Genomic DNA, 21,217 nt, shown 5'->3' on the forward strand with positions numbered 1-21,217 from the left:
GTGTTCGTGTCCAAGCTCTTAGAAGAGGCTTTCAAAAAGGTTGATAAAGTAAGCATGTGTGTTGAGCGTTCATATTTTAACTGATATTCCTACAAAGAAGGTTGTTATATTATGTATCTAACCTCTTTTTTTAAAAAAAGCTCTTTCTGGCTGCTTAGAAAATGAGTTATTTTAACGACTCATGATCTATAGTGATTTAATAAAATATTAGGAAACGTTTAGAACCTTGATATTACTGTTTATTCTAACTACAATCACAGAACCTGTTCAACGTCATTATGTGTTGATTTAATGATGTCATTTAGTTGCAAAATAAATGTATCGCATTTTTCGTTGTAGTCCATCATTCGATTATCTAGTGATCTATCTTAAAAGCGTTAGGATTTTAAAAATATATGTTTGAACAAATTAAACTGTCTAGTGCGGGTCCTTTAAAATAAAAAAATAAACAAAGTTTACACAATAACATGAGTTTCGGATAGTATCTTGACAACAACATAATTTGTTATTTATGTAATACCTATTTGAAATAAAGGTATTATTAGGTCAAAATAAATAATCTACTCTCTTTCGTTCATAAAAATTAAATAATGACAGAAACATAATTTACTAATGGACATTATTTTATAAATCAAATTTAAATATCACGATCATGAGTAAATATTCATTTGTACTAGTACGAACTAAAGTTCGTAATTACACACGGACCACGGTCCTATGAGTTTTTTCCTCACTATATGAATCAGCTTAGGGTCGACGTGTAGGCGAGTCGGTACCGGAGGTAAATCAGTATTATAAATCGCTTTGTTGTAACATTTTAATGAACAAATGATGTAATGGCATTATTTATAAACTTAATACAAAATAATGCTATGTACTTATCAATCTTTGTCCTAAATAATATAAAGTTACATATGTTTATAATTAAACGTCACTAAATATGAAAATAAATTTCATCGACATAAAATCCTTTGAAAGAATATTAATTACTTATTTCTTGCACCATTTTGCGTTTGAACATCGCTTACAAGATCGTTTACAACCTGTTTACAAAATGGGTCCGACTTTTTTAAATCTTGAGACGTTATCTTCTTTTTGGAGGTAGCCTCTTACAATATTCAAAGTGCCGTCGAATGAAAGATGTTGATTTTTTTTATTCGGTGTTAGTGTCACCGTGCGACTGTCTTAATGGAGCATGCTAAGTATCAATAATTATCGTGCATTTAAAACCTCAGAATAATTTTAAAACAAGGCTGTTAAAATAAACAAGATAAATTATTTTGAAACGGTGCCGCACTCATCGTTTTGAGGCGAACATTAAGAGCTCGTTTCACAAAAAAAACATAAAAGGGTTTATAAAGAAATATGTTAAATGATAAATTAGCACGCGGCGCCAGGCAAACAAAATTATGCCGAAATGCATGAATCGTCTAATTAAGTATTTAGACACTGAGTTGCGGTGTTTGAAAAATTGAAGAATTTTCTTTGAATCAAGTAGGTAGGTAGGTAGTATTATGTATAGAATGTTAACTTTTAACGTATTAAGTGAATGTAAAATATTTAAAGTCTGTAAAGACATAATTTGTCGAACAAGCCATAAATACAGTAATAGATGTAAAAGGTTTCATGAGTAAAAAAGTTTTTTGAATTAAATCTATATTTAAATTCATCATGACACGATTTTTAATAAATTGTACAAAAATAAAGTGAATTACCGTACATATTATTCTAATTAACGGTCGCGGGCCTCAACGAACTCTGTTCTTTGAGTACATACATAATTAATGTAAACATTAACAGGTACTGACCCAAAACGTCATTGTACAAAGAAACACAGGTCTCCTTTAGTTCGGGTTGCCCTCTACCTCTTGCCCTCTATTGTTTCTTATTATTTACATGCGTCAATGTTTTCGAAACAGCCAAACTTGATAGGTACTTGCCTTTTGAACAAACACGCATTTTTATTACAACATGAAAACGCCACAAATCATTGATTATAAAAGTGATTTTACCTAATAAATAAGATCTTAGATAGGTATTCTTACTTTATTTTTACTCAACGAATAAACTTATTATTAATATGTAAAGGCAACGTTCAATAAAAAAACTAACGGTCAGCCAATTTCTTATATTGTTTGAAAAATGACTTCGTAAAAGTAGCGCTGCTTATTTATATTCAATGTCACCTTTGTCCATTTAAAGAATTTCGCCTAGAGACACGCAACTTGATTAAATATGTATAAATACAAAGAAATCATCGCATTTAAATTCCGTGTCGAGACATATTTGCTACCAATTTTTGCGTACGGTTACACGCCTTAGAATAATATTACCTTTAATTCGTTGTTTTTAAGAAACCGATGTGACCTGCATCAATAATTAGGTTATATCTTTCTCATTCACATAACAAAGTGGCATATGGAGTAGTCACTATATATTCAACATTTAAAACACTCGTTTACAACATCTTAATATTATAAAAGCCTTAATACTTTTAACGCAAAAAAAGTTTGATAATGAAAATATTCTTTATAAAAGTCCCAAATCAACAGCTACGTGTAATGCATTCACTAAGCGCAGTTTGTGTTCACGAGTTTTTATTGGTGTTAACTTCCATAGATCCTCCAAGGGAATAACATCTTTGCCGCGGTATATTTCTTCGAATGTATTCATGACGTCACACTTTTCACTCGCAATCAATGGAATTGATGACAAATTTGTATAAAATCCATATTTTCCATACTTTCTCAATTCTTCGTCGAGAACATGTCTGGGGAATATTTTATCCACATCTAAATTCATATCATGCAAAAAATAACCCAAGTAATTATGATACAAATCCACTGATTTTACAAAGTAATCTTTTCCACGATTTCCGGTAAGGTTACATAGCAAAAATGAAGAAAGATCAGTAGCTGGTGAACAAAACCTTATTAACTGAAAGTCAAAGACAACGACTTGATCTTTGGATTTCATAAAATTTGGGGACCAACAATCTCCATGATTAAGTACAGGATGTTCACTCAAAGTCGAGGTAATTTCCATTAATTGTTTATAAACGTCACTGTTAAAAACACTCATAAATTTCTTGTAATAAATACTATCGATATTTTCATACTCTGCTATAACCAGTTTATCGATATCAAGAGCAGATTTAAGATACTTGCAGTACCATACTCTTCTATCTTCAGTATAATAAGATTCTGGGCATTGCTTTACTAATTGAAAGAACACTTCTGGATTCCTTAATCTCATAGCTATCGAAGTAGCGTGGAAATGTGCTATGGCTCTCAATATGCCCGCTTTTTCTATATCTGTGTGATTGTGTAATATTGAAGAAAACCCTCTTTCTGCTAAGTCTTCGAGCACGAAATAATCATTTTTACCATCGCAATAACTATAGAAACAAATTGGTAAATAATTTTGTATTCTTTCCTTGGCTCCTAATGACGTTTGTATTTCCACTAGATTTGGTAATACTTTCGAGTAAAACAATATTTCTCGGGCAAAAAATTTTGCGCATTGTAAAGTTTTCCTCAATAATAAATCTCGCACTAGTCCTTTCGCGATTAACGTGGTGCTGTGTTGATAACCTGAAGCATAAATTCGATAAACGGCACCAAGTAATCCTTCTCCTGCAGGCCCAGCTCGCAATATTTCAATTTTAACCGCGTCGTCTTGGCTATGAGTCTTTAGTTTGAATATTTTATCAATCACTTCCACCGACAACACCTCAGATATATCACAAAGGTTCAGTTTCTCCATTTTGCAGGTTTGTAATGAAAAGCTTCAAATCGTGTCTGTATATTTATGTTAACCTTTCATTATTTAACTGCCACGATAAGGTAGCTATCTTGATGAATACAATCCTACGTTACTATTAATTTATGTTTAATTGTTTAGTTTATATTGATATAGTCTTAAAATAATTTATGTAAATTAACTTTGCCATCATTAAATATCAATATCAATAATGCCAATGTTATTATGCCCTAGTAACAGCAAAGTGGCGGTTTGCAAAACTTCTGAACATCTGTTACCGATGCATATATTCATAATCACAGTTCATAATACTGCCATAAAATATTATTATCCGTTGATGTACAATGAATATTGATTTAATGCCTAATAAAAGAGAAATAAGGAAAGCTAGCGCTTACATTACTTCCGAGACTATGCAAAATAGTATATTAAAGTGTGATGAAGAAGGAACATTTTTCTAAAGAAAGTGTCTTAATTATGCATTATAATTAATGTAGAAAAAGTCAGACATTAAGCATTGCATCATCAGCCATCATCTCAGGTGACTCTCTTATCGTACAAACAACTTGGTTAGTTCCAAGCAAATAACATTTCTTAATACCACTCTGTGTACCGTAGATAGATTTATTTACACAACAGTTAAATATTTACAATAAATATGCACATTATATACCCACATTATATCATTAAAATTCTATAACGAGCATTATTTATGAAATTATTGAGCAAATATGTACATGACGTTTTGTTTCAGAATTAACTATAGATCGATATTAAAATGATTATGTATTTTCCTATACACAATATATAAAATGGAGAATCAGTGTACATAGTTTAGGAAAAGCAGTTAATGTTCTCGCGATAACCCTAGATACAACCTTCGCTGTATGTAACGTTCCTATCTCGCGTACACAGATTTAATGTTACTTACACGAATATTCGCTGTTTAATGATTTTCTATTTATTTAAAGATATTGATTATATATCGCATTCTGTAGTGAAGCAAAATTACATATATTATATTACTGTATACAAACGGTGTCTATTAAATTAACACTTTTTTAACAAAAAACCGCCTTTAAATCTGACTCTATTATATTATTATACTTTTTTATTTATCATAGCTTTAAATTGTCAGAACTAAACCGAATTTTAATGTGACGATATGGCAGACACCAACTTTCAGATAAATAAACTAACAAACACAAAAAAATACAGTTGATACAGTTGATTGATATTATGTAGATATTTTAATAACAAAACATTTTTCCTGGCACAGCATTAAACATAATTTCATGAAGCTTTATAGACTGAATTATTCTTTTTCTATATATAACTAGCGGTCCGCCCCGGCTTCGCCCGTGGTACATATTTGCGTTTTCTCTACATAAAAACCATCCTCGTACTTCAAGGAATATAATAAAAAAAGAATTATCGAAATCGGTTCAGCCGTTCTCGAGTTATGCGCTTACCAACACATTTTGCGATTCATTTTTATATATAAAGAAAGAAGACTAGGTATGGATTATATAAATGACAAGTTGCTAATACTAATAACATTATTAATTTGATTTAATACGTATTTAATTCCACACCCCTCTAATTAGTGAAGTTATATCTGAACACGAAATCGAACAAGCAATAAAACATACGGACAACTATGAAAGAGTAACAATAAAAAAGATATAACAAAATGGCGCGTATTACCTGCGCGCCACTTTACCTCCGGGGTTTTTTTCGTGGCTTGGTGTCCAGGAGATAAAAGCCTGTTGTAGACACGAGTAAGACAAAAGCGAGCTCAGTTGTAGTTTGTTTTTGATTTTAATCGTCCATTTTAGTCGTCGAGTGGTGTAGCGGAATGCAGTTTTTGTTTAGGCAGATTTATTACTATCTGTAGAGCCCACTAGAGATTATTATTAATACTATAGTTAATACTTTTATATCCTTGGAAATGGATCAACCCTATTTTAATATTACTTTTAAATGTTAGAAAGGATGAAAATTTTATTGAACTAAGTACTATTATAAATACTTTCTAAAGAACCGAAACACGTATGTATAAGTATAATTATTTTCCACCAAAAAATCTCCATTTCAAAATAAGGCTCGCTCCCACAGTGTGATTCGCGTTTAGATTTCGTTCGGAATCTTCCAACGCAAAAAATATCTTTTGTTATGAGCGTGTGAATACAAGCCAGCCCTTTGTTCGATGAGTATGTCAAAAGTGCATCTGTTGAGATCATTTTAGTTTCAGAACTGAATATACCCTTATAAACGCCATATACTTCTTATTTCTATATCAAAAATCAGACCGAATAAAACTCGTTATGAACCACTGTGAACATTAAACCTATATTAAAAGTTTACTCAAATGTCGATGAAAATAATTTATAAATAAATAAGATTTTTAAAGTCATATGTTTAAATATGCAAGATTATAATATTATACATAACAATCAGACGAGGCACTTTCTATTCACCGGAGTCGCCGTCTGCGTCGCTTCAGGGTTTAAAGCTAAAAGCGATCATTCCACGAATATTTGGCATTACCATGTGAATTGCTCGTCAAGATCTCATGCAACTGGATGCATATCTTGAGGCAGTATTCATTATCTACAGAACATTGTACTATTCTTTGTTCATTTTTAAGATCAAAGGCCAAACGTGCATTTTGAATATGATAATATTTTAGTGCGTAAACAATATTTTGATGCCCGGGATTACAAGAAACATAAACATACATTTATTTTTTTAACATCTAGTAACTATACAAATTAGGTGTAGATTTTATAAGCAATAAGGCTATAACATCGTTTTTGTATACCAACATAAAAGGTACTAATGATTTGATTGCCGGAGTGCCTGTTCGTTATGATCGATTGAATGTGATAAATTATATAACCCGTATCTAACTTATTGATATGAAGCGTTGAGCAGTTGGGGGTACCAGATGCGGACATATTTGATATCCTGACGTAGGTTTTGAGGCTAAAACAACACCGCAGACAGCACAAATTTATTTATTCAAAATTGAATCTTAAAAATGCAACAAGAAAACTTAATATACCATTTATAACCAGAACGAGGCTCTACATCATAAAGATGAACCGCACCGTCTACCCCGTCACAGTGGGGTATATTTTTGGGTTCAGGAATCCGCTTACATACCAATACAACTATTAAAATTTTATGTTTTATATTAATGACCCAGCGTTAGAGATGATATTTTTAATAACTCTCAACTTTATTGTTTTGTTTATAATCGTTGTTTGTTATAACAAAAAGGTCATGATATTATGTTTCGATGAAGGTATACCCTATAAGAAATGTATACCATTAAATCCTACAAAAATATAATTTCCAACTAAACAAAACTGGTTTAAGTTAAGTAAGCCAGATTGGCTTACTTAATGTGTTATTCTTCCAACTTAGGAATCAACTTTATTTAATCCCGACACCTTCGGTATACATTTACTTAAACGAAAGCTAAATATCAGCGTTGTACAAAATAAAGTGGTTTTAGCACGCTCTCAAATACTTAATAGAATTAGACAAAGCTTGGGCTTGTTTCTAGCGAGGCAGGTAAGCAACACTAGAGCATACAGTGGCCAGTACCTGCTTCACAATAGAAGAAATCAAACGTCATTGTGTGAACACAATGCAGTCAAGTGGTCCCTTTGTTGACTGGAGACTTGAAAAACCACGATACGTCCCTACAACTAATGAACTTTATTTGAATCGTGAAGAATTTTCAGTTGTAGCGTTTGGAGGTGTCATGATTGTCTTTGGATGTATAAATGATGTTAAAATTGTATGGAGATTTAATAGCTTATAAGTAACACATGCTTTAAGCTATGCGTTGGTAAATTAATTAATTATTGAAAAAAGCCTGAGCCAAATATTTTTAAATTCAATAAATTCCGAAAAGCGCATTCAATTAAACATAGATTAAAATTAAATGTAACTCCTACATTTTAATTATATATAACAATTAATATAAATTAATTATGAATAATTCGTTCCGGTTTCATCAAATCGTTGTCAGTTTTACTTTCGGAAAGAGTTCAACGCGCGCTTCATCTCACTGGCCTAAGTTCATCAAGAGATAATAATTTCTGGGAATCCTAAACAAATAAATTTTGAGTTTTTAATGTGTAAATAAGAGATTCATGTTTTTATGTAATGCAACAATGTTTCCATTTACACACGTTTTATATTTTATTTTTATTTTTAAGAATTAAATATGTATGAAATATGATGATTTTATGAAAATGATAAAGGTGAATTTTGATTTTATATTATTATTTTAACATAACACAAATTTATATACGTGTTTACTGTTTACCTTCTTTAGCGCATATGCGTATTCGAAATATGGTTATAGAACAACGAATAATTTCACCTCGATCACTGAAAGCATTACAAAAGCTCTTAACGGGCTGTTGCATGTTCGATTATTATTTTTATTTGTATCTGTGCAGGCACGGACTTACAATACGCGCTTATTAAACTTTTGTTACGTGGCTTTTTCTGTGAGAGTAGCGACTCCAGCGCATACCTGCGTCCTTCTTCACGTTTATCTGCGCTTGTAAGAAGGCAGAACTGTAATGTCTGTAGATATAATGCAAAATAGACATTCCCGTTTTAATTATTATCAATAATTTATATTTCAAACAAACTGTATATTTTATATTATGTCACATTAATTCTAGCAAAATCTATACATCTCAATGGAAAATCCAGAATTCATAAATACAAATATTCAGAATTATTATTGGGTCATTAAAATGCAAAAATAAACATACACGACACATATACATACTTAGAAAACATAAATATATCCAAGAATGTTGCATACATAGGAATAACAAAACACAAAAGTTGGCGGTAAAAGGTTGTACGCGCCGAGTGGCGAGTGCTCTATAGTTTCGTACCGGTACACCTTTACCTGCGTCCGCGCAGCGCGGACTTCGGAAACCGGGCGGGCCAGTACACGATGGAAGTTTGCCGCGGTCGGTTGTGTTCAGTGCAACGCGAGTGATGTCGCAGCATGATCGGTGCGCGTACCTTGTTGTGGTGTTTGTGCCTCGTCGCACTGGCTGCCAGCGCCGGCGCCGCCCGCGCTCACCGCCTCCACCATGTCGTACCAGCCCGACACAAACACTCGGAATTCGTTAAGGGCAAGAGTAAGTGCCGCCCACAGTGCCATACGCTTGACTTTCCCATTTAGTTACAACTTTTAGTGCTCAATAACAGTCGACTACCGTTCGGTGATTGCGACCGCTAATGGACTTTGGATATACGAAAATTTGAATTTCCATTTGCATTGCCCAAACCGGTACGACGACTGTTGTTGTTTGTTGACACGTTAGTGTATAGGAATTTAGGTGGCTGCGGCTAAACGATACAGACCTAAAATGTATGATAACATAATGTCCAAGCACCGTAAAGCACCGCTATAAAACTATGTTATCTTGGTATAATTTAAGGCTCGGAATAAAATAAACAAAGCTTATCATGGACTTACCAACATAACCATATATATAGCTAGTAAGTTATACGGCAAGTCAATACGGGCGACCTGTAGGGCCTCGCGTAGGAACAATTCAATACAAAAGACTGCGATATTGTTTTCGGAAATGAAAAGAAACTTAAGATCCTTAACAATAGAATACTGTAAGGATTTCAAAGGAAGGTATTTAAACGCATCAAGCATGTCTTTTTGTTATAAAATTAAGCCAAAAAAGCTTTTTATGGAGATAAGCTTTCAAAGTGATCACATTTACAGATCGTGCAATTTTAAGAAATACCTATTTTTTTTTTTAAATCGCCAATAAAATCAAAAAACTAGTTGAGTAAAACGAGTTTGCAAATATGTAATTAAAAACTGATAAAAATTATTATAAAGCCTATTTTACAATAAAGTTGACACCAAGGAATGTCATTATTATGCAGTTTACTTAAATTGCTAACCATTAAAAAATATTTACCTTAATTACACTTTTTAATACTAATTGTTACCCGCGATGTCACTTGCAACATTTTTTTCTTAATCTCTCTTCCTTTCATATCAAATCGTAGCTATTTTTCTATAAAGTTTAATCAATATAAGTGCTCCAGTTTTTGCCTCATTGAGAAACAGTTACCGTCACATCCTCATGAGCTTTCACAAATCTTATATTATTGAGTTGGATAAATGTAGCTCTCGTATAGGAGCTCACTATATTAACTACCTATATTATAAAACATAGTTATCTACCGCATCTGTCTGTACATGATTTTAACTCAAAACCAACTGCACCGGTTTCAACACTGGATAGCGTGGATCTCGAAAATGGTATTAGGATATTAATTTAGATATCGCAGGCGAAGCCACGGGCGGCAAGCTAGTGAAAAATAAAATAATTTATGACTATATTATCATAACGACCAATCTATGTTTATCAAATGGTATCCGATTTCAATAGTACAAACTAAGCAATATTTCTAATACCTATGTGTTTTTGTATATTCTACAAAATATTTGCCACAGTTCCACTGCAAATGTGAAAGTTTTTCACATCTATTTGTTTATGCGTTTATCACGCATCAAAGACTGGACAGTTTTGTATGAAGTTTTGATCACTATGATCACCTGGCTGGTACAGTGGTTATTATTACCTATTACGCTTGAAAACGGGTTCGATCCCACTCACCCACTGTGTAAAAATGCTATGGCCTTCATGATCGTGTATATCATTTTTGCATAATGCAATTTGATTGAGTATGTTTATTAGTTCTTCTCTGCCTTTAGTAGGTATTCCTGACCAAAGCTTTCTTTTAGAAATAGGGAAGATTGCGAAATATCCGGATTTATTTATCCGTTTATAGACAAATATGCTCTTATAAACCGTGATTAATTTTATATACTTAATAATACATATTATTTCTAATGCTATCTTTTGGTTTTGGCCTTATAAAATGCCATTTTATGGCACTGCTATTTATAGATATAATTAACGAGCAAATTTGAAATACAAGCAAAAAATTTAATTTAAAATATATCTATAAGAATTATAGAAACATAAGTATCTATAAATTTGAATTTTATCATTCTAATATGTTTCGCAATATAAACGTATTTTTGTCACGCGTCACACATCTACACGAGTAAAGTAAAATACCAGATTCTTAGATGATGGTATTAATTTATTAACATATCAATTAACATTTTCAATTTTATCGATGTTTATTACGTTATTTATGGATTTTTACTATATGGATACGACAAAATATCTCTTGAAAGTATGTATTAACGGCCATATTAGCTCAATCAGGTTATAATGAGATGCTGAAGTTTCTTGACCCGGATGACTCTTCTAGATTTCGAAATAATTAAAAATTACGAACGAATGATGACGATACTATCTTTAGATTCGATCAGTTAATGTTTGCAAAAGTCATCGATTGAGATTTAAGATTTCGACAAAAACATTCAGCAAAAATATTCAATCAATTTTAGCAACAAAAAATATACCTATGTGTTTAAATAAGCCTTTTTCCCGAATGATTATTTTAATTACATAAACAAAAGTGCAAACACTCCAACATGCGCATTTTCACACTTTAGAATAGAAAAAAATCAATCAAACATACTTATCTATTGAAAATACATGCAACGATGTTTCCGTCGAATTATCAATAATGATACAAATAAATATGTATGTAATATTCAGAATTTCAGAGTAGATAAGGCTCTTGTCGGGATGTGATCACGCGTCACAAGTCACAGTACGATATCCCGCCGTACCTACCTACGTGCGTACGAAATAAATACAATCTAGAACATTTTGTAGAGATTCACATTTACTGCAACATGTTTAATTCATTGGCATATAATGATATATTATTCGTTCGAATATGTACATGTTTAACACTAAAGTTCGTTAACGTTCATATAATATTTTAATGCGCAATAACAAATTAAATTATTACTTTGTGCATCATTTTAAATCAAAAAGACGTTTGTCGTATGCATTTAAACATCCATCAATGAAAATGGTACGAAGCAACCTATTTACATATCTGGTTTAACACGTATATTTCCACAAATAGTTGCTTCCATCAATTCGTATTAACATATTATATTCGAAACTTTGAAACATACTGATTCAAACCGTTACGTGACTCTAAATGAGAATGTCGTTAATAGTTAATTTATATAGTACCTATAGAAATGCAGTATTTTTTTTACAATACTGGTCTGAATTTAAAATATCAGCTTTCATTTTCCAGCTGAACGCATTGATACCTATAAAACTTTTATAATTTTTTATACGGTACTTTGATCGCCGGAACAACTTTTACTGTAATACACCTATGTATGGAAGTTGTTTGCCTGTATATTTAAATAGTTAAATAAATTTCTGTGTCAAATCCGTTTCCATCGCTCATCAATAGATACATTTCAGTTATCTCTTTATAGAATAATTGCAATCATCTAAAATCAAATACATGTGAAATCTTTTAGTTGTTTTGTCTCATAAAAGCAATCCGTACGATTTATCGTACACAATGAGAGATTGTAGTGAAAGGTAGAGTTGCCCGAATGAAATGTTAGTGGATCAAAACTGGTTCCAGTGCTTCAGAATGCAAGTAACTGGATAAAAACATTCGCCTGAGACAAACCAGTCGCGGAGCTTTACATGCTAAGCTTTTATAGGCACTCGAGTTGAACGATTGGTTAAGAAAAGACATGTGAAATAGCGACTGCGGACTGAGAAGAGGAAATTGCAGAGATATTTTCGGACATGAGACCTCGCTAATGACGGGAAATAGTTTTGATTGCGAATTATTTGAGCAAACTATTCGTTCGACGATTAATTGCGATGTAATCGTGCCGGACAGAAAGGTGTCACACGGGGGCAGTCAGCGCGACGTGCAACGTCCACACGTCAATACTATCGCCCATGTCATCGGCATGGTGCCCGCATCTGGGTCGACCGGACACCGGATTTTTCTACCCACACGCCGATTCACCAAATCCAACGTTCATAAAACAAACGCGTTCGCTCTATCCAGCGACATTTGAAATCGGCTGTGGAGTGTGGACGTGGGAGGCACCTTGCCAACTTTATACATGTTTACAAACCATGTAGCTGTGATGAAACCTACAAATATTATACGATGCTCGATCATTCTTTGTGCTTAATTGCACTTTAACTGTTGTTTGGTTTATTGATAGAGACAATTTTATCAAAACCATCTAATATGACCCCTTATTTAAAACCATGCTTTGAAATGAGGGGTCAGTTAGCAATAATTAAATTAATAATATGTTAATATTAGCACCAAAAGAATGTATCGAAATCATAATGATTAATCCGACAGTTGTGAATACATCGTATTCATTCTCGATGTTTCGATACACAATTGGTCATTACTTTAAGCAGATATGGCAAGAGCCTTGAGAAAGTAGGTAATATAAGTTAGCACATGTAAAACGTCGTGATCGGATGCAATATATTTTTAAAACAATTTCACATCTCGAACAACGTGTCTCGGTAGATTCTAGAGATCTTTTATATTTACCTGCTTTCAAAAATGTAAGCGTATCGAATGACGCCTGGCCCATCTCTAGTGGTCCTTAAAATACTATTATCTGTAAAGCAGGTAAAATTTACCCCGTGGCTAGTACTGTACCTATCTCCTTTGTGTACACATTTCGTTGTAAAGGTGAACCGACAAAATGGACATCAATCAATAGAACTCATAAAACATTTTAAGTGTTTGATTTTTAAATGTAGGAATCTTTAAAGGCTCTCAGCTTTTGAATGTACGATTACTATTTTTAACATACCAACTGGATGATAAAGATATATTTAAAATAATTTATGCTGTATGCGCGTGTAAATGTAGCAATATATAAATTGCGTGTAACATGTCATGCAACATTAGAAACGATCATATTGCGACGCGGTTCTAAGCAGCATTGTAACTATAGTAATATTTAGTCTCTAAAGTGTAGCGTAGTAGAAGAAACTGGTTTCGGAGCCCGCCCACTCGTAACCGCCTCTTCGTTATACGTGTGCTATTTCCTAACTCTCTGAATGTAAATTTATTAAATAAAAAAAAATGAAAAAAAGAATCAAACGAGCGCACTGTTAATTAGGATAAAACACCATGTAGTAACAAATATTTGGATGTGAATTTCACTTAACACAATCTTTATTTGATTTAAAATTTTGAAGAAACTATGACATGTTTAGTTCGATATAAAAAGTTGTATTGCGTTTGAAATTTATTAACATTGGATTTTTCTTTCTTTTCAGTATGCATCGGGACAAACGGCCGGATGTCAGTGCCCTCTAACCGCGACACCCACTACAGAAATCTGCGCGACAGATTCACTAATTGTACATACGTCGATGGCAATCTGGAACTTACATGGCTAGAAAATGAAACCATGGACTTGTCTTTCCTGCAACATATTAGGGAAGTCACCGGATATGTTCTCATTTCGTATGTAAAAGTCGCACACATTATTTTGCCACAATTACAAATTATACGAGGCAGAACACTTTTTAAATTAAATGTGAGAGAAGAGGAATTCGCACTTTTGGTTACGATGTCTTCAGCTTTCACTCTAGAGCTGCCTGCATTACGAGATGTTCTTCGAGGTAGTGTTGGAATTTATAATAATTTCAACTTGTGCCACGTCAAGACAATTAACTGGGATGAAATTATTACGGGCGTCAATGCGACGTATGTTTTCGTTTATACATTTAAAGTAAACGAAAGAGAATGTCCGCCATGCCATCCGAGTTGTGAGGCTGGCTGTTGGGGCGATGGACCGCATAACTGCCAGAAGTTTTCTAAAACAAACTGTAGTCCACAATGCGCCCAGGGACGATGTTTTGGACCTAACCCGCGTGATTGTTGCAATACTTTCTGCGCCGGGGGTTGTACAGGACCATTGCCAAGCCAGTGTCTCGCCTGTCGAAATTTCTACGATGAAGGAACATGCTCTCAAGAATGCCCACAAATGCAGAAGTATAATCCAACGACTTATTCCTGGGAACCCAATCCTAACGGAAAGTACGCTTATGGAGCGACATGTGTTCGAAACTGTCCAGAACATCTATTGAAAGATAATGGAGCATGCGTGCGCAGTTGTCCACCAAACAAAACTGCGGTCAATGGCGAATGCATACCTTGCAATGTTACTTGTCCAAAAACATGTCGTGCAGAAAGGCCCATTCATTCGGGGAATATCGACAGTTTTAAAGACTGCACGATTATCGACGGATCAATAGAAATTCTGGAAATGACATTTACAGGCTTCCAACAAATAAATCCTGATTACTCGTTTGGAGATCGCTACTTGAAAATGGAGCCAGATGCTCTTGAAATATTTAGCACAGTGCGAGAAGTAACTGGCTATTTGAATGTTCAAGCCCACCATCCAAATTTTACAAGCTTATCATACTTTCGAAATTTAGAAGTTATAGGAGGGCGTCAAGTTGTCGAGAATCTTTTTGCTTCATTATACATCGTCAAGACTTCATTGAAATCGTTAGGTTTAAAGTCTTTGAAACGAGTAAACTCAGGTGCGATTGCTATAATGGAAAATAGACACCTATGTTTCGCTGATAAAATAGCCTGGAATAAACTTGTTAAATCTAAAGATCATAAACAAATTATACAGAAGAATGGAGACCTGAGAACTTGTGGTGAGTATTACTGGCTGGCGTGATTTTTTTTTTATTGAGGATCCTCAAATAGTTTAGAATCATAATATTTATATAAATTATTATAGTCTTAGTTTAAATGCATAGCGATTTTTTTGTTCTTTTTTATTGCAAGCGAAATTTTTCTTTGTTTAATTGTATACTGAAACCTCCCAACTAACCACTACTAATAATGAACACATTGACCAGAAAAAGCTCACTTTTTTCTATTGTCTGCATGTATTTGTGTTATAACTAGATTGTTTTTCAGAAAAAGCAAATATGGTTTGTGATGACCAATGTTCATCCGACGGCTGTTGGGGCCCAGGCCCTGACCAGTGTCTCTCGTGTGAAAACTACAAGTTCGGCGATATATGCATTCAAAACTGCAGCGTACACCCTGGGTTAGTATATATATTGTGCAAATCTGTCACTATCACTTTCTTGACCTAATAAACTATGTACAAGATTTAAAACTATGCATTGCGAATTCTCCATAAACATGTTAGTATATATTTATATTGACATGGTTTAGATTTTGGTGTGAACGATCAATTTTTCTTTAAAAATATGTATCTAACAATTTTTATTATCTCATTTCAGGCTTTATAAAGCGGGAGCAAAAACGTGCAAACAATGTCATTCGGAATGCCTTGACGGATGCAGTGGGCCAAGTCGAGCAAATTGTACAAGATGCAGACATGTTCGCGATGGACCTTACTGCGTGGCGGAGTGTCCAGATTCAAGATATCCTTCTGAAAATGGCACTTGCCAACCTTGTCATACAAACTGTTTTAATGGGTGCACAGGGCCAGCAAACACAGTTGGAGAAGGCGGATGCAATTCTTGCAAAAAGGCTATCATTAGTGTGGAAGCCACCGTTGAAAGTTGTCTTAAAGAGAATGAACCGTGTCCTGATGGCTATTATAATGAATGGGTTGGAAACGTGAAACCTTTAGAAGGAAAAGTAAAAGTAGTATGTCGAAAATGCCATCCTTTATGTAGAAAATGTACTGGATTCGGTATACATGAACAAGTATGTCAAGTGTGTAATGGATTTAAGCGCGGAGATCAGTGTGAAGATGAGTGCCCAACAGATCATTTCACGGATGAAACGAGTAGAATATGCACACCGTGTCATCATGAATGCCGTGGATGTACAGGCCCTTTGTCCACTGATTGCATAAAGTGTCAAAATCTGAAAATATTTTTGAGTGACACAAATGCAAGACCGTTTAATTGTACTGACTCTTGCCCAGAGGATATACCACACAAAATTTATTTTGACGAACAATTGCAGAATCCCATTGATGAACCATATTGTTCAGCCCTAGCAAATGGTCCACCTGCAATGGCAACTGCAAAAATACCAACAGTTCTTGTAATTATTTTAGTTTTGGCATTTATCCTACTAGTCATTCTTGCAATTGTCGGATATACCTGTAGACAAAAAGCAAAAGCCAAGAAAGAAGCAGTGAAAATGACTATGGTTTTAACTGGTTGTGAAGACAATGAACCCCTTCGTCCAACAAATGTAAAACCAAACTTAGCTAAACTTCGAATTGTAAAGGAAGCTGAATTAAGAAGAGGTGGAATGCTTGGGTTCGGAGCATTTGGAAAAGTATATAAAGGTGTTTGGGTTCCAGAAGGTGCAAATGTAAAGATCCCTGTTGCGATAAAGGTCTTAAAAGAAGGAACAGGTGCAAACACCAGCAAGGAGTTTTTGGAAGAAGCATATATTATGGCGAGTGTTGAACATCCGAACTTGTTGCAGTTGCTTGCCGTTTGTATGACTAACCAAATGATGTTGATTACTCAGTTAATGCCATTAGGTTGCTTACTAGACTATGTAAGAACTCACAAAGAAAAAATAGGATCAAAAGCATTCCTGAATTGGTGCACGCAGATTGCACGTGGAATGGCCTATTTAGAAGAGAAACGTTTGGTGCACAGGGACTTAGCAGCGCGAAACGTTTTAGTACAAACACCAAACTGTGTAAAAATAACAGATTTTGGTTTAGCTAAGTTATTAGATATAAATGAAGATGAGTACAAAGCAGCGGGTGGAAAAATGCCAATTAAATGGTTAGCTCTAGAATGTGTTCAGCACAGGATATTTACACACAAAAGTGATGTATGGGCTTTCGGTGTGACCATATGGGAAATATTGAGCTACGGTGCGAGACCTTATGCAAATATTTCTGCTAGAAACGTACCTGAACTTATTGAAAATGGTCTTAAACTGCCACAGCCTGCAATTTGCACATTGGATATCTACTGTGTAATGGTATCCTGCTGGATGTTGGATGCTGATAGTCGACCGACATTTAAACAATTGGCAGACACCTTCGCAGAAATGGCCAGAGACCCGGGAAGATATCTTGTTATTCCTGGAGATAAATTTATGCGTCTCCCCTCCTATTCTACACAGGTGCGTTTATTTTGCCACTTTTGTTTTAATTAAATATTATAAATTATAAATAACATTGACTTTCTGCGTAATCATATTCATAAGATACATTGTATCGCAAAGAACGGATCGGCGGCCGTAGATACACACTTTCCAAAATAACAATAATTAAATATTACCGAAATCAAACCCTAGGTACATACCTGATACCACGTTGCGTAGAAAATAGGTACATATTAAGTGGTGTGTCGATCGGGCAAATATAATATATGTATAAAGATTAAAGACAATAGGACCCTTGGAGAGGAAAACTTAATTTACGGGAATAATAGATTAAACAATTTACGATGTACGTCACCACCGTTGTACAGCCAGGCACACTACTTCGCCATTAAATACTTGTTTCATGTAACGAACAATTCTCGCGTTATGTAAAAACCGCGGCGTTATTATGAATATCACAATTAAATTTAAAACAATTAGAAGCAACCAAAACTTCCCGAGAAGTGCTTTTGATCATCCGTATCAAATTAAATAAATCGCGATCCGCGCGTGATTGCTACCAGTGCAAAATCGAGTCCCACGAACGAATCCCGAAAGCAGAAAAAAATGAACGCGAATGCCGCTCCCGTCGGCCATTTGAATATATCGCATCACACGCTACCCTCAACATTAATTATTATTTTATTTCTACCTATTCCGAACATACATTTTTTTTAATGTTTAAACTATATAGCAAAATCTTTGTCTTTTTCAGGATGAAAAGGAATTGATAAGAAATCTTTCATCAGCAATGGATGGCCCCGAACCATTAGTGGAAGCAGATGAATACCTACAACCCAAATTTAAGAATTTACCTGACACTGCGACAACAAACTCCGTAGTCACCACCGGTGTAGAAACACACACGGGATCGTTGAAACCTGGTGCGTCTTCCTCTTGGACGAATAACGTTATTAGTACAGAAGGTGCGACGAGTGACGCTGGAAATAAACCCGAAACGTGGGATCAAGATCTTCTACGCTATAACAACACAAACAATTCAGATGGAACAGAAGTGCGACATTACTACAACAATGGCGTTTGCGCTTCGGATAGTTCGAGCTCGAGATATTGCAGTGACCCTATGAAATCGAGACCAGATGATGAAAGCAAATTCGATAGTATGTCTAAAACAAAAGACGCACAAGTAGGTAACTTGAAACTCAATTTGCCGTTGGATGAAGACGATTATTTGATGCCATCACCACAACACACACAAAATGCCTCAGCCTATATGGACTTAATAGGTGAAGGAGGCGAAGGGCAGGATGTGAAAGATATGTGTTACAGTGGCTTCGCGGCATCAAAAAGATGCATAGATAATCCTGAGTACTTGATGTCAGATCAAAGTATACCGGCGCAGACTATTGGGATTCCCACGGAACCCTTGCCGTTGGAGTGTCCCAGCGAAGGAAGCGGCAGCGAATCCACCCCACGACCTACGACGAGTAAATATTTACCTCAGAGATCTGTGGAAGAGGAATCGATGTCTGATCACGAATACTATAACGATTTGCAGCGGGAACTGCAACCCTTGCGCCGAAATGAGACGACTGTATAAAAACTAAGTGTTAAGTTGTTTTATGTGTTTTATAGACTGATCTCTCAAAATACAACATTTCTACTTAATGCGCACGCGCGCTCTTTGTGCCATTTGTTGATGGCTAGTGTTAGTTGTTGAATATCATCAAACTAAGAATTTTATTGTAGTTATAATCCAGTTTGTTATTTCCCCTACTTAATTTTGTAAAAACTGTTATGAACTATAATGTGTATAAAATTTTATATCGTATTAAGTGCTAATAGGAAACAAAACACAAATATAAGTTATTTATTATAATGTATAGGTTAAGGAAGGCTATGTTTATGTTTCTGTTATAAGCAAAAATTATTTTAATTTAAACTGTGATAATTAGATTAATTTTTTACGTTTCAATAATGAAATAACATATGAAGTCTGTGAATTTTTTGATACTATATTGCCATTAAATATTATAAAAGACAAAATTTTGATTCCATAATTTACATATTGAATACAAAGCTTATGTATTTAACTTGGAATATATAATACACTAGGTATTTGCACAATAAATATGAAATCGTACGCATTTTAATGTACAATTTTTTTTTCACTATGATGATCCTTGCCAGACTCACATCATCTCTTTGTATGGTTCATCTGTACATAGGCATTTGTACTTGCCTCTCGACATAGGACTATAATTCCCTAGCGACGTCTAAGTTATTGTAAATATGTGTGTACAAAGGTACGACTATAATAAATAATATCTATTTATGGCAGATTATAAAAGACACTAATTATAAGCATTTACGAGCGATGTCTTAAGCACAAAACGAGCTCAAACGATTTCCAACTAAACTTACTGCTTAACATATTTTAATAGTTTTATAAGGTTTTATTAAACCAAACCTCGTTTGCCATGTAACTTGTAAATATAAAAGATATTGTAAAAAATATATATGAAGAAGATATAAACGAAATAATGTATGTGACAGTAGTAACTACTTAAAATTAATAGTCACGATAAAATGTATGGTGTATCTGTTTTATATAAGCCTGTAAATTAATTCCGTGCCATTGTTTTGTCTAAAGTTAATTAAATTGAAGTTTGTAGTTCCATTACCGGTTGTAACATTTCTTGCCCACTTTATAGTTTACAACATTTTATTATTTCAAAATATCCCCACAGAACAAATAGTTTGTAAAATAGTAGACACATTTTTTTTTCTAGAATTTCCATACAAATACATTACAATGTTAGCAATATTTTGAACGGCTATATTATTGTGACTGTGTATAGGTTCGAATGAAATGTGGGTACTTATATACCTTAATAAAATAAATAAATAAATTAAATTGTCTTTTATTAATTCCCCCCTCAATCCTCAGTAAATGTAGACTCAAGTAACTACAACATGATTCTATAAAATTAAGAAAAATAAGATATAATTTAATAGAGATAGTATTGTTGCTCTGTGGGCATTTTTCATTATTATTCAAATGTGATAGAGTCGAGATAGAGCATCAAAAATGACTAAAATTTCTCATCTCTTTGGATTATGAATTATGACAGAAAACTGGACATATCGATTATATTCAGTTAGTAAAATTATTACGGATGGAAACAAAGAAAAAAACCAAGAAACCTTATTTGTAATTTACCTAATATTACTAATTAAATGCACATACGACTAAAAATCAGCCACTCGCTCGAATCAAATGTTATATCACCTTAGCATACTGAATTCTCATTCATAAAATACATAAAAACAA

General features: G+C 33.9%; 2 protein-coding genes across 3 annotated transcripts in view; one reads left to right on the forward strand and one right to left on the reverse strand.

Annotated features, from left to right (window-relative positions):
• The window catches only part of Egfr (epidermal growth factor receptor), a 73,746-nt gene extending 52,946 nt beyond the window's left edge, over positions 1 to 20,800 (forward strand). Inside the window, exons 1-5 of one of the 2 annotated variants that reach the window (XM_090102261.1) lie at positions 8,739 to 8,948; positions 14,073 to 15,473; positions 15,742 to 15,874; positions 16,074 to 17,901; positions 18,638 to 20,800. In XM_090102261.1, the coding sequence (XP_089958387.1) occupies positions 8,813 to 8,948; positions 14,073 to 15,473; positions 15,742 to 15,874; positions 16,074 to 17,901; positions 18,638 to 19,483 (4,344 nt within the window). In that variant the 5' untranslated portion in view covers positions 8,739 to 8,812 and the 3' untranslated portion in view covers positions 19,484 to 20,800. Of the gene's footprint in view, positions 1 to 8,738; positions 8,949 to 14,072; positions 15,474 to 15,741; positions 15,875 to 16,073; positions 17,902 to 18,637 lie in introns of those variants that run through there. The other variant, XM_090102269.1, reaches the window with a different exon arrangement.
• On the reverse strand, positions 1,682 to 3,765 carry LOC149911037 (uncharacterized). The gene has a single exon (XM_090106973.1). The coding sequence runs from the start codon at positions 3,763 to 3,765 to the stop codon at positions 2,530 to 2,532; it is 1,236 nt and encodes a 411-aa protein (XP_089963099.1). The 3' UTR covers positions 1,682 to 2,529.
• Positions 20,801 to 21,217: the final 417 nt, after the last annotated feature.

Source organism: Colias eurytheme, chromosome 1 (genome assembly GCF_061535395.1).
Source record: "Colias eurytheme isolate Ceu_HAF_F1 chromosome 1, ilColEury1 Martin Lab GWU primary, whole genome shotgun sequence".
NCBI classification, from domain to species: Eukaryota; Metazoa; Arthropoda; class Insecta; order Lepidoptera; family Pieridae; genus Colias; species Colias eurytheme.

Coding starts and splice junctions, on each gene's coding strand:
- LOC149911037 (XM_090106973.1), bottom strand. CDS start 3,765: ATGGAGAAACTGAACCTTTGTGATATATCTGAGGTGTTGTCGGTGGAA.